A 13,877-nucleotide genomic window follows, 5' to 3' on the forward strand; every position below is an offset into this window, starting at 1 on the left:
TATAGTAAATAAAAGAAAACTTAGTTTTAAAATAATTTGATACTAGCAATACGTGTGTAATGTGGTCAGATATTGAACTAAAATTTAACATTTTAACCCTTTCAGGACGATAATTTTAAATAAAGAATATTAAGATCCTAAAATAATTTAAAGAAAGAAATAGTCAGGGAAAAGATAATGGAAAAATAGGGTTAATAGTCAGAATTCTGATAACCAAAAGAAAGTAAATAAAACATTGAATAAACCTAGCCAATAGCGAGATAATTATATCGAGCCCAACTCTAGTATATACAAGTACTTAATATCTTTACAGCTAATAATTTTATTTTCAGATATGGAATGACCAAACCTTCAGATAGAAAATTGGACTTTACTGCGGAGACACTGTGCTATTTTATTGAAAATAATAAGGGCAGAGATTAACCCCCTTTCCTAATTAATTTTTTGTTATTTCTAACATCGTAATAAAGACAGCTTTCCTTGGTTAGTAAAATAGAAATTTACAAAACTGTTATTGTTTTTGTGAGTTTTATTACATTATTCATAAAAAAATTGTCTATAATACGATTAATGAGTATGGCTGACAACCGGTTAAAGTCCAGGGGATATTAATCGGTTTCGAAGCCATACTGGCAAAATGTTTACTTCTTTATTGTAAAGGGCATTATTAACAGATCCAACTTGAGAAAAGCTTTGCACAAATCAACACATCTTTATAGTTTAAGGTCTGATCTTATTTATAGTTCATTTTTAAAATTTTAACATCTAATATCTGCAAAATAAACAATTTTGTGGTAGGTAGGTCTAAGTCACTCAGTGCTACATTTTTACAAAACTTTTAAGTACTTCTTAAATCCTTTTCATATAATTTTTCAATTAATCTGCTTCCATTCTAATAATGTATGTGTAAAAAGCAAAAATATTCATTACTGTTTTTCAATTTTTGTGTAAAATTAATAAATTAATTTGAGCAGTTAATGTTTTCCTATATTCATATTTTTTGTTAAACTCAACATAACCTATGTATAACTAATTATTTATCATTATAATTTGCTGTAATTGTTATCTAATAATTTTTTTTTATATTTATGTATTTATATTAAATTAAAATAGTCGCTTTAAAATAAAAGTGCCACCAAAAAATATTTTTTTCAATAATTTTTCAATTCAGCATCGCTACTCTACATTACTGTTAACGGTGTCCTAAACAAAAGTTTTCCAAAAATTGTTTAGTTTTAGTCAGTTATCATCATTTTTATGTTATTCAAAACCTCCAAAATTTAGTCTCTCAAAACTTTGGGAACGGCCGAATTTGGTTTATCTAAGCAGTTTTTGGCCGGTTTAAACTGTACATACAAGAAGGGGATGATTAAAAATCAATGTAAAAGAATAGAGGGAGCAGGGCTCAAATTAATTTATGTACACTGCACGGGGTGGGGGACCCTGTGCCGGCCTTTGAATATCAGCCAATAGCCAATAGCGTCGGAATATAAACAGAGCCAAGTCACTACAAAAGAAGTAGAAAGCAATTTGCATCAGACGAAAAGGGTCCCCACCACTGGAACCAATTAGTTATCTGGGTTTTTCATCTATACTTATACATTTATTCATTGAACTATCATTTCATTTATTAACCCTTAAATATAAAAATCACCCAAAATTTACCAATATATCATAGGACAAATTCAAAATTATTAATAGATATTGATTTACGGTCAAATAAGTTGACATACAGACGGCTAGCGGAGGATATGAACAGTGTAATTTTATGCAATTTTTTAAACAGACTAAAAATACATTTTCCGTAACATATGTCCAAAAGTGCAACTAAATGTCAAAAATTTAATAAACATGCAAACACACAAAAAAATTAAAATTTACTAAGCACTAACTTATGTTCGTCAGTCTGTCCATTAGAAACGGTTTTATTACAGGGAGGACCAAGCTTTTCCTTTTAATGTATTTTTTAAAATATTTATGGAGGGGTAATCTAATGTACTTTTTAATATTTTAAGGAAGTAATATAAGGGGTATCAAAGTTTGAGGGGGGGTAAGCACCCCTTTACCCACACACTTGTAATTTGCTTATTTGTTGTTCTTAAAGAATTGCCAATTTTCATAATTAACATTAATAAATGTATACTTGAATCTTAATCATTAAAAACCAACTTATTCAAGCGACTCTTTTGGTTAGTCGACACATTGGCTACGTTGCAGACAACCAATCCATAAATGTAAAACAATTGTCTGAAGTTCTGTTGTGATGCCATGGTGGTTATGACTCGACTAGAAATTACAAAAACAACTTGCAAACTACATGCGGTGCCCGAACCCTGTGTGGTAACCCTCTATCCATTATAACCAATCCTAACCTATCTTAAAATAACAATCGAAACGAGTAACTACTCTCCCTCCCATCACCGCCCCCCCCCCCTTCCTTCTTATTTTCAATTTAAGGCGAGGAGGGGGGTTAACAGAGCTTAACAGTTTAGTTTAAGTGATACCAACGAATACACAATATGATTAAATTAGAAGCTACACTTTCTAACTTATCATTCACGTTTGTCATAAAAACGTTTTTCTAGCCCAGACAAATATTTCAGCACATAACAAGTGATACGTACATATATTCAAAATTATAACAGAGAAAATATAGATTTAAGCTGAGAATCTAACATGGTAAAAGACGAAACTATAGAACCCACAGAATTGTTAATTATCGCATCGTATTATAGACAACTTTCTGCAGATATTAAAATGGAAAGATATATAAATTAAAACTGGCTAAAAATACATGTTTTATGATTTTTATTTAAATATTCGTGGAAAATTTTCTGTAATACGATGCTATACATGATTTTTCACTATGACTAAGAACCGGTTCTAATCCAACATATGTTAATCATTTTCAAAGCCAGACTGGAAAGAAAAACGGTATGTTCACGGGGTTGGGACCCTGTGACGAACCTAAATTGAGTCTTTGAATATCAGCTAATAACGTCGGAAATATGACATTGCCAAGTCGCTAAAAAAGAGCAGACAAAAATGTTTCCCACTGCTAGAACCCGGTAGATATCTGGTTTTATTCTGAAACCTACATGAAGACTTTTTATTTACACATGAGTATTTTGTTTCACCATAAAAGTGTCCTCATCAGTGGAGAACAGGACAGACGAGTTCGCAGGGTAGATCATCAATTTTCATATCTCTCTCAAGCACTTTTGCATAAAGGAAACGAGAAAAATGACATATACAACAAACTGCAAAAAAATATTCTTTAGTTTATGAACCTTTTTTAGATGTTTTATTTTTATAATTAGGGTCGATAACAGAAAGCTTTTATCATTAAAAACATTCAGATTTTTATTGAAAATAGTTTTTATTTGAAATAATTATCCTATTATTCTGATTTTGGAATACTGCATCGTATTTAGGCAGTTTTTCCACAAATTTACTGACAATTTTGTTTAAACTACAATTATCCTACCGTTTCAGAGCTTTACTTTTATTGATGTTGTCACCCTTGTTTATTTATAAGTAATTTCTATCAGTGGTATGTTGATTTACTAAAACTTTTTGGTAATAGGCAGATTAGTAATATTGTAAAAACATTGAACAAGCTGAAAATTGGAGAAAATAAAGGATTTTTGTACAAAAATATAGAAAATGAGGAGGAAAAAAGAGATCAAGAGGTGGGGGCATAGACGTCCAAGGGGGAGGGGTAATGGGGCGATTACCCCCCCAAAACGATTTGGGGGTGCCGTAGTCACCCCAAAAAAAATTTTCATTTTACCCCCCCCCCCCCCATTTAAAATTTACCCCTACCATGGGGGCGCCGTAGGCACCCCCAACCATTTAGGAGGGGGTATTTACCCCCCCCCCAAAACAATTTTGGGGGGTAAATACCCCCCCTAAAATAAAAAATGTCTAATATAAAAAAATTTTGCGCGCTTCGCGCGCGTTTTTAATACTATATATTTAATAAAATTTAAATTACAAAAATTTACTCCTGCCAACAGATTTCAGGGGGGGTAATTACCCCCCCCCCCCCAAGCAAATTTTACCCCCCCCCCCCCAAAATAAAAAGCTTGGACGCCCCTGGGTGGGGGGGTACCTTACCAGACGGATTGATAGAGACTGTTATTTAATAAACATATTTTACAATTTCAAAAATGATTTTGCGGTTCGCGGATATTATGGGTTAAAAACAGCTAATCTGTGAGTTTACATACTTCTAAATTTAACATAGAATAAATGTATTTTGACAATATTGGTGTATTTTTGTCACAAGTTAGATGTATTTATGGCAGTTACTCAAAAATCATGTATCGAATTATATCCAATTTTCTATGAATACTAAAATAAAAAATCATAATTCAGTTTTTTCGTCCCCATAGAGGCTAACAAAACTAGTTTAATCTTAGAATTGTCATTTTATCATCCGTGGAAAGCTGTCTGTAATATGATACGTTGAATAATTATTTGAGTACCGAAAACCGTCTCGTGTATCGACACCTTTTCATGTGTTTTTCATATTCCCAAATATTTTTGCAGAATTATACCCAACCCCCGTATTTGAGCAATTTTTGTAAGTGTACTTTTGCGACTGACTCAGAACATATACACAGGTTCGATTCATCATAATGTTACGATACAAGATACTGTTAAGGACATACTTACATTTTTAGGACTGGTAACGATTGCAGAGTTTCTACGCTTTCTAAATCGTAACTCGAATCACCTTGCAAAGTTTTAAAATAATTTGACAATTCTAACATACCTAAATTAACGACAAGAGCTATCCGTTATGGACGGACGTACCGACCCTTATTATAAAGAAGCTTTGCTTTGAATATTTTATATATTTTGCTTGTTCCAAAACAAAACCATCCATAAAATACGTAGAATTTTCGGGTATAGTCCCTTTCGTGGCAACGCACCTTAAGGGGCGATTCTCAGTATTTTTTACAGTAGCTTTTCTCCTATTTCTAGCATCTGCGGGGTGCTCTAATCCTGTGGGGAAAATTGCCTAACCCTGTGGGGCAATCACCCAACCCAATATAACTTAAAATAACCTAAAATAACCTATAAAAAGCCATTTGAAAATACGACGAATCTCCCCTTAAGGGGCGTTGCCACGAAAAGGACTATTCCCGAATTTTCATATAAAATTGGAATTATTTTACAACGACAAATGAGGACATCCTAGATGCAGAAAAGCTTCCCCGTTTAAAATAGCCAAAAACATAATGTTTAAACATATATGTATGTTCATAATGCATATTATTTAAACAGAAAATTTGCAAAGTAATGTCGACAAACGGCTTAAACAAAGTCCAAAACTTTCATAAAACTAAACTCAAATATTGAAAACAAAAAATTAAGAAGCAAATTTTTAAAAAGGGGGAGGTCATTTTCTAGTAAATTCCGTAAAGGTGTGTGTGTTATAAGGCCTAAAAATAGTAGTAGAACGATAAGGTGCTCTATATATTTGTATTCCCTATTGAATAGAACAATAGGGAGCACCTTATCGTTCTACTACTATTTTTAGGCCTTATAACACACACACCTTTACACACCTTTACGGAATTTACTAGAAAATGACCTCCCCCTTTATTTCAAATATATATTGTAAATATGTTATGCAAAACTACATGGTTTTTTAACCTACCTAACCTTACCTACCCCCTGAAAAACCACCTCTTTTCCTCCTTCCTTAAACACTCGACTTTAATATAAAGAGTTTCTAATGAAGACTCCTAATATTTTGCTAGGTTTTGTGTCTTTAACTTAAAGATAAAAAATTTGCATGGTATTGAGTTGTGTCTGTTTTGGGCTAAGGCATTCCCCCTACTTTAACTATTAATGTCTTTAGTTATAACGCGGCCTGAATCCGAGATTCGAGGAGCGGATGCGCTACGGGTTGAGCCACGGTCACGGGTATGCAAACAGATTTAGGGAAGCAAAGATCTATAAATTACAAACGTGAGCTCACGTGACGTACGAAGGGTCATTTATTTTAACGAATCAGTCTTTTCAAATTGTGAAGTGATGCAAAGTAACCTATTTTTTCTTATTACATAATTTCTTGTTTCTCAGTGTGTGATGGAATATTAATAATAACTAGTTGCTTCGTCCCTAGAGGCCCTTGAGGGGGAGGGAGTTTTATTTCGATTACCCATTTAATATATTACATTTAAAAAGACAAAGTTAAAAAGTACCCTCCCCCAAAATAGTTATAAACCTTCCAAGGACCTATGAGAAGCTACCCTATAAAGGAGAATCATATCAGTTCAGCGGTTAGCGAGATCCTTCGGTACAAACAGACATACATCCTGTTACTTTACTATAATGATAATTCTGATAGATGATTGATAGTACTAGGATGGCAAGCTTTTGATTATAATGTTGGGAGTCGAAAATCCCCTCCTCCCAAAAAAAATAAATAAAAAGGGGGAAGGTGTTTCAACTCATTTTTTAATTAAGTGCTTGAGTTTCTTTGTGAGGGAGGGGGATTATACCACCTCCCCCCTTCCCCGAAATGTGTATAGTTTTAAACATTAAGAATAGGTATAGAATTTTTAAAGAAAACCTGTACTTCCTCGGTGTTTTTGATAGTACAGTTTCTTTTTTACAGTGATTATTATGCAAGGAGATAGTACAAATATTTCAATATTTATGTATTAAAATTAGGTGTCAAGTAAATAGAAAAAATGGTAGATGGGTGTTACTTTTTTAGGGCGATTTATCTTGTGAGGTTGGATTTAAAACCAATCTAGGACCCAAAAGAATCTTGACTGTAAAGGATAGAGATATTGTTTCAGTGGTATGCGAGATCTTTAGGTACAAACACACAGACATAAACAACCTATTTATTTACATAAGGATTGTTACTTAGGATCTTAGTAACTTCTTAGACACAGAAAGTTACATCCTCCCCCCCCCCCCCTTCATTCTTTTATCCAGTAAGAAGTCTAAATATTTTGAATTAGATATATGAATTCGTTTTTTTAGTTCAAATTTTAAAAAATAAATAATTTCTTAAAATTATCAAATGCTTTGGTGAAATCAAGCTGACAGTAAATAATAAGCAAGGAGATAGTACATATAAAACTATTTCAATATTAATGTATTAAAATTAGGCACCAAGAAAATTTGGAGAATTTTTTAAATTATATAAAAATGGTAGGTGGGCGATTTCTCTTGTGAGGTTGGATAAAAAACCTTTCCGGAACCAAAAAGAAGCTTCACTATAAGGAGGCGGTATTTGAGATCTTTCGGTCCAAACACACTGACCAATAGAAATAAGGAAATTTTAAATTTTAGACACGAGAAAGTTTTCTGATTAAAAAAGAAAATATGTTCGATTGTTACTTTGAATCTCAGTAACTTCTCAGAAAACAAGGAAGACAACATCCATAAAAGCGAAGCTCTGAAACGATATGACAGACGAACATTAACTTTTGTTGAGTGTCAGAACTGAATATACAAAATATGAAAATAAAAGGTTTGACAAAATTATACGTAAATTTGTTGCAAAACTTCTTAAATATAGAATTCTGATTAAAGACATGCTGACATTTTTAATACTTGATTATAGAGATGCTTCGCTCATTATATTGTACCTTATTGTAATAGGAATTAGTAATCGAAAAATCAGATCACATAAAAAATTGTTATTAAAAAAGTACAAAAATCAACATGTTTAAAATGGACGTACGGACATTCTGTTAACGATTATAGAGTTCCTACGCTTTCTAAGTCGTACCTAACTACTACAGGAATCACCATGCAAAGTTTGAAATCGATAGGACAATATTAACATGCCTAAATTAATGAATAAAAGCTAACTATCTCGGACGGACGGACGGACCGACCCTTATTATAGAAAAGCTTCGCTTTTAAAAAGAAGGTAAAAAACCCACTTCCCTCTGTCCTCAGCTTACATAGTAAGAAGTCTGAATATTAAAAATTAATGAAGATATTTCAATTCATTAGGTATTTTAGATAAAATTGGAAAAATTAAATCATTTCTTAAAATTATCAAATGCTTTGGTGAAATCAAGCTGACACAAAAAGCAATGGTATTGAAAGAATAACAAGAATGATAACATAGAACATTTTTTTATGTAAATTAGCCGTTTAATATTTATTATTAAATATTAAAATAATTTTGTTAAATTTAATATAATCAAAGTAATTTTACTTAAATTAGTGAATTTTAAATTAAATCTTGATATAATGGTGTAACCGCTGAACCGTTGGTCTTCACTTTTCAGGAAATTTAGCTATCGGTCCGGCGTTTTTATCAACTTTCTTGGAAGGGAGGAACACCATTTCTACCCCCCCCCCCACCATTCAAAAAAAAATCACCCATAATTTTTTGGTAAACAAAACAATAAAGGGGGTCGGGGTAAAAGACACCAGTATTCAATATTGTAACCTTGAATAAAATTGGTTAGAAGATTTTAACATTAAAAAGTGAATAGTCTGCAATGACAGACAGACGGCTAAACCCATTTTGCAGAAAACATCAACTTTGAAAATTCAATAGGGTTGAATTCGGCATGCAATCCTATAAAAATATGCATGCACTGCAATAGAGTTAGAATAGAATAGACTAATACTTTAAACATATCGCGTCTGCTCTTGTAAAATTATGTCTTTGACTTCTCTTTTATGTCAAATTTTAATAAAAGAATTTATTTGCCTTTTTTAACAAAATTCTTTATTCAAAATATCAAAATTTTTGAATAGGACGATTAGACGATTGTTATAAACAAAGAAAAAAGTATCTTAGTACTTTTCGGTAATTTTTTTAAAAATGTTTGTTTGTCTTACCGTCGGATCTGTGATTTTTAGACATCAATAATATGAAAATATGAAAAAATATACCTCCTCTCTTATAAAGACCTTTACAACCCTCCCCCCCTTCCCCACCCCCACCACACACGTTTGGTTTTAATCCATTTAAAGATGGTTTGTGCACCCTTAAAAGTTTTATAACACATTTTAATTATTTACCCTCCAACCAGCTCTGCAGTTTCTAATAAAAATGTAAGAGTAACTAGCATGGTCTAGTGTGACAGTACATTCTACAATTGTTGAAAAGATCTTAGCAACAGATTTCAAATTCAAAAGATATCGTCATACCATAGATATTAATATTCAAAGCTTTCCTAAAATTAACTATTTTCGTTTTTGCCGTTTTTTCAAGTTCTTTTTTTTAAAGTTTGAATCCTTAAAAGTTTTAAGATTTGAATTATATTTTATGAATAGATTTTCAAACGTGAAGGGTCAGTCCGTTAGCTCTTTTCTTTAATTTAAACAAGTTCTGACTGTCCTATCGATTTCAAACTTTGCATGATGATACCTCTAACAATTTGGTGCGATTTAGGAAGCGTAGCAATTCTATTTTAGTATTTTAGAAGCTTTGAAATAAATTTACTTACAATTTTTTTAGACTTTAATATCCTGCTTATCCAGTTCTTGCACTCTACAGTTGTAAATGTTTGTTTATTTTACCGTTTCAGGGCTTCTCTTTTATGGATGTTGTCATCCTTGTTTTTTTTCTAAATAAGGTATAAAAGTTATTTAAATTTTTTTTCTTGTCTGTATACGTTAAATTGAATATGTATCTAATGTTTTTATCAGGGTTCGGAAGCCGCGCTATCAGCCGCGCGGCTGCGGCTGCGGCTGAATCCTAATTTGCGGCTGCGGCTGCGGCTGCTTAAAGTTATGGAAGTGGCTGAGGCTGAGAGTGGCTGAGGCTTAGTGCGGCTGAGAGTGGCTGCGGCTGAATGCGGCTGAGGCTTAATAAGAATTGGGGTGGCTGAGGCTTACAGTGGCTGAATTGGAATTTTGTGGCTGAGGCTTAGAGCGGCTGAGGCTTACAGTGGCTGAGGGTGGCTGAGGCTTACAGTGGCTGAAGGATTTGTGGCTGAGGCTGCGGCTTACTAAAAGCCGCGCGGCTCATAGCGGCTGCGGCTTACAGTGGCTGATTGGAAAATTAAGCCGCGCGGCTGAGTGAGGCTGAGGCTGAGAGTGGCTGATAACATAATTAAGCCTCGCGGCTGATTCTGAGGCTGCGGCTTACTGAAAGCCGTGCGGCTGAGGCTGTGGCTGAATTAAATTCAGCCGCACAGCTGAATGCGGCTGCGGCTGAATACAATATTAAGCCTTGCGGCTGATCTTATGGCTGATTATAAAATAAGCTTTGCAGCTGAGGCTTCGGCTAAATTGGATTTTTTAAATGCATTCTAGGACATTTTTTGGAGAGTTGAGGGTGGTTAGGGGTTGTGAGAATAAGAGTGGAGGGAAGAGGGGGGAGGACAGCAGGATTTTTTCAAATGTTTGATTCAGAATTAGTACCCAAATTTTATACTGGTACCCAAAGTTTTATTCTAGTACCCAAAGTTTTATACTGGTACCCAAAATTATATACTAGTACTCAAATTTTATTCTGGTACCCAAAGTTTTATTCTAGTACCCAAAGTTTTATACTGGTACTCAAAGTTTTATACTGGTACCCAAAGTTTTAGTCTGGTACCCAAAGTTTTATAATGTTACCCAAAGTTTTAGACTAGAACCCAAAGTTTTATACTGGTACCCAAATTTTACTGGTAACCAAAGTTTTATACTGGTACACAAAGTTTTATACTGGTACCCAAAGTTTTATACTGGTACCCAAAATTTTATACTGGTACCCAAAGTTTTAGTCTGGTACCCAAAGTTTTATAATGTTACCCAAAGTTTTAGACTAGAACCCAAAGTTTTATACTGGTACCCAAATTTTACTGGTAACCAAAGTTTTATACTGGTACACAAAGTTTTATACTGGTACCCAAAGTTTTATACTGGTACCCAAAATTTTATACTGGTACCCAAAGTTTTATACTGGTACCCAAAGTTTTATACTAGTACCCAAAATTATATACTAGTACTCAAATTTTATTCTGGTATCCAAAGTTTTATTCTAGTACCCAAAGTTTTATACTAGTACTCAAAGTTTTATACTGGTACCCAAAGTTTTATTCTAGTACCCAAAGTTTTATACTAGTACTCAAAGTTTTATACTGGTACCCAAAGTTTTTATACAGGTACCCAAAGTTTTAGACTAGTACTCAAATTTTATTCTGGTACCCAAAGTTTCATACTTGTACCAAAAGTTTTATACTAGAACCCAAAGTTTTATACTGGTACCCAAAGTTTTATACTGGTACCCAAAGTTTTAAACTGGTACCCAAAGTTTTATACTGGTACTAAAAATTTATACTGGTACCCAAAGTTTTTTACTGGTACCCAAAGCTTTATACTAGAACCCAAAGTTTTATACTGGTACCCAAAGTTTTAAACTGGTACCAAAAGTTTTATACTGGTACTAAAAATTTATACTGGTACCCAAAGTTTTTTACTGGTACCCAAAGTTTTTTTATACAGGTACCCAAATTTTATACTGGTACCCAAAGTTTTATACTGGTACCCAAAGTTTTATACAGTTACCCAAATTTTATACTGGTACCCAAAGTTTTATACTGGTACCCAAAGTTTTAAACTGGTACCCAAAGTTTTACACTGGTACCCAAAGTTTTATACTGGTACCCAAAATTTTATACTAATACCTAAAATTTTGTTTTAATATTGGTACCCAAAGTTTTATACTGGTACCTTAAGTTTTATACGAGTACCCAAAGTTTTATACTGGTACCCAAATTTTATATTGGTACCCAAAGTTTTATACTGGTACCCAAAGTTTTATACTGGTACCCAAAATTTTTTACTAATAGCCAAAAATTTATTCTGGTACCCAAAGTTTTATACTAATAGACAAAAATTTATTCTGATACCCAAAGTTTTATACTGGTACCCAAAGTTTTATACAAGTTTTTTAGCAGTAGGAATTTATTTCAACATCTTTAGTTATGATGCAGTACAAAGCCTATCAACTCCCAGACGACGAGCCGATGCGCTACATGTTGAGCCACGGTCGAGGGTTTCTACGACATTAACTCAAGGTCCAACAACCCTTGCACACCTGCCATAGCAGCAGTAGGAACCATTTAATGTCTTCAGTTATAACGCAGTGTCTGGCCGAGATTCGAACCTATTACCTCCCTGATGACAAGCAGATGCGCTTCTTGTTGAACTTTAGATAATTAAGGGAAACCAATTCTTTCCAATTTAAGTGACATCTATCCAGCAACCAACTACCTGCCAGAAAGTCCTATGGTAATGAGTTACGCCTGTTTACGAGCCAAGGAAATCCTCATACTCTAACTTACGCATACCTGGCATAGCTGCAGTAGGAACCATTTAACGTCTTCAGTTTTCACGCAGTGTCTGGCCAAGATTCGAACCTATTACCTCCATGATGACAAGCAGATGCGCTACATGTTGAGCCATGGTACGCAGGTTAAATTTGTCTTAAAAATAATCGTCTTTAAAATGCTTATCATATGTACACTTGCAATAAATGTATTTGTCATAAAAACTTACCTCTTATGAAAAATGTTTTTTTTTACAAAAGTGCTTTTTATTACAATTATTCATGGGTATAATTTTTATGACTAACTTTTTATGTCACATAATCTTAATGACAATGTAATTATGAAGTTATTACAAAAAATACTAAACAATAGGTACTGGAAAAAGAAGAACTGAATTAAAATAATTTTTTGGGGGGTAGGGTGATTTTTATTGGGTGGGGAGGGCCAGGGCGACTAAATCCCATTTTTAATTTTGGGGTGATGTTTAATTTTTTTTCTAAGGCAATTTTTTTCTGGTAGTGTGATGGTACCCTCCCCCAAAATAGTTGTAAACCTTCCCAGTACCTATAAGAAACTACCCTGAATAGGAGCACCATATCGGTTTAGTAGTTAGCGAGATCCTGTAGTACAAACATATAGACAGACAAACAAACAGACATCATAATACTTAATGATCTAAAAATAAGACAAATTTTCATTTTGAAATATTGGAGCTCTGATAGCTTTTTGGTACGGTAACAGCTTTGAACCATCTATCATCCAGGTTCGAATCCCAGAAGAAAAAAAATATTGGGGGGATGAAGGGTGACTTTTATTATTTTTTTTATGGGAAAATAGGGGGGAGTTTGGTTGAGCACCCACCAGTTTTAATTTTAGTTTTTTAAAAAATTCAAAAACTTGGAAAAGGCAATTTAAAAAGTTTTCATTAGTTCAGTAGTTATCGAATTCTTAATCTACAGACAAAATAACTCTCCATACTTTATACAAGGTTTTAGAAATAATCATATGTAATTCTTGGTGGAATTGAACAGAAAACCTTTCTTACACATTATGGTGCACTAACCCTTAGAACATAGGTGTAAAGCAATTTTATATTAAAATTTAGTTAATAATATTACAAATAAAGTAAGTTTACCTAGAACAAATCTCCTCTAATCTTTTTTTACACATTATATCCACCCTCCTTTTAAAATTTTTTTTCAACTTGAGAGGAAAATAACTAAATATAAATGAGAGGAAACAAAAATTATTGTCCATTGTCCCAATGTCCATAGCAGAATAAAAAACTTTAATCACATTCAATTCTTGGTGGAATTGAACCAAGAACCTTTCCAACACACGACTGCCACACTAACCTCTAGACCAAAGGTGACAGAAATTTTGAAGAAAAATTTAGGTCTAAATATTACAATTTAATAAATTATTGGGTGCTAAATTTCATAGGTATAACTCTTATGTACATACTTTTAAAACCTGTTTTAATATGTAATGAGTTAATGGTTAAAGGATACTAGTGGCTGCGTCCCTAAAACCTCTAGGAATACTTAAGGGAAGCAAAAATAATTTATTTTGAGGGTCATTTTTTTTTGGGAGGGAAAAGATACATTTCCC

At 33.2% G+C, this 13,877-nt stretch overlaps 1 protein-coding gene across 1 annotated transcript in view; it reads left to right on the forward strand.

Moving 5' to 3' along the window:
* LOC145328186 (uncharacterized) overlaps positions 1–1,143 on the forward strand; it is a 155,503-nt gene extending 154,360 nt beyond the window's left edge. Inside the window, exon 46 of the mRNA XM_080171774.1 lies at positions 333–1,143. Within this exon, the coding sequence (XP_080027900.1) occupies positions 333–423 (91 nt within the window). The 3' untranslated portion in view covers positions 424–1,143. The remainder of the gene's footprint in view (positions 1–332) is intronic.
* The last annotated feature ends 12,734 nt before the right edge of the window (positions 1,144–13,877 follow it).

This window comes from Acartia tonsa, chromosome 9 (assembly GCF_053477335.1).
Source record: "Acartia tonsa isolate MP-2025a chromosome 9, ASM5347733v1, whole genome shotgun sequence".
Taxonomy (NCBI): Eukaryota; Metazoa; Arthropoda; class Copepoda; order Calanoida; family Acartiidae; genus Acartia; species Acartia tonsa.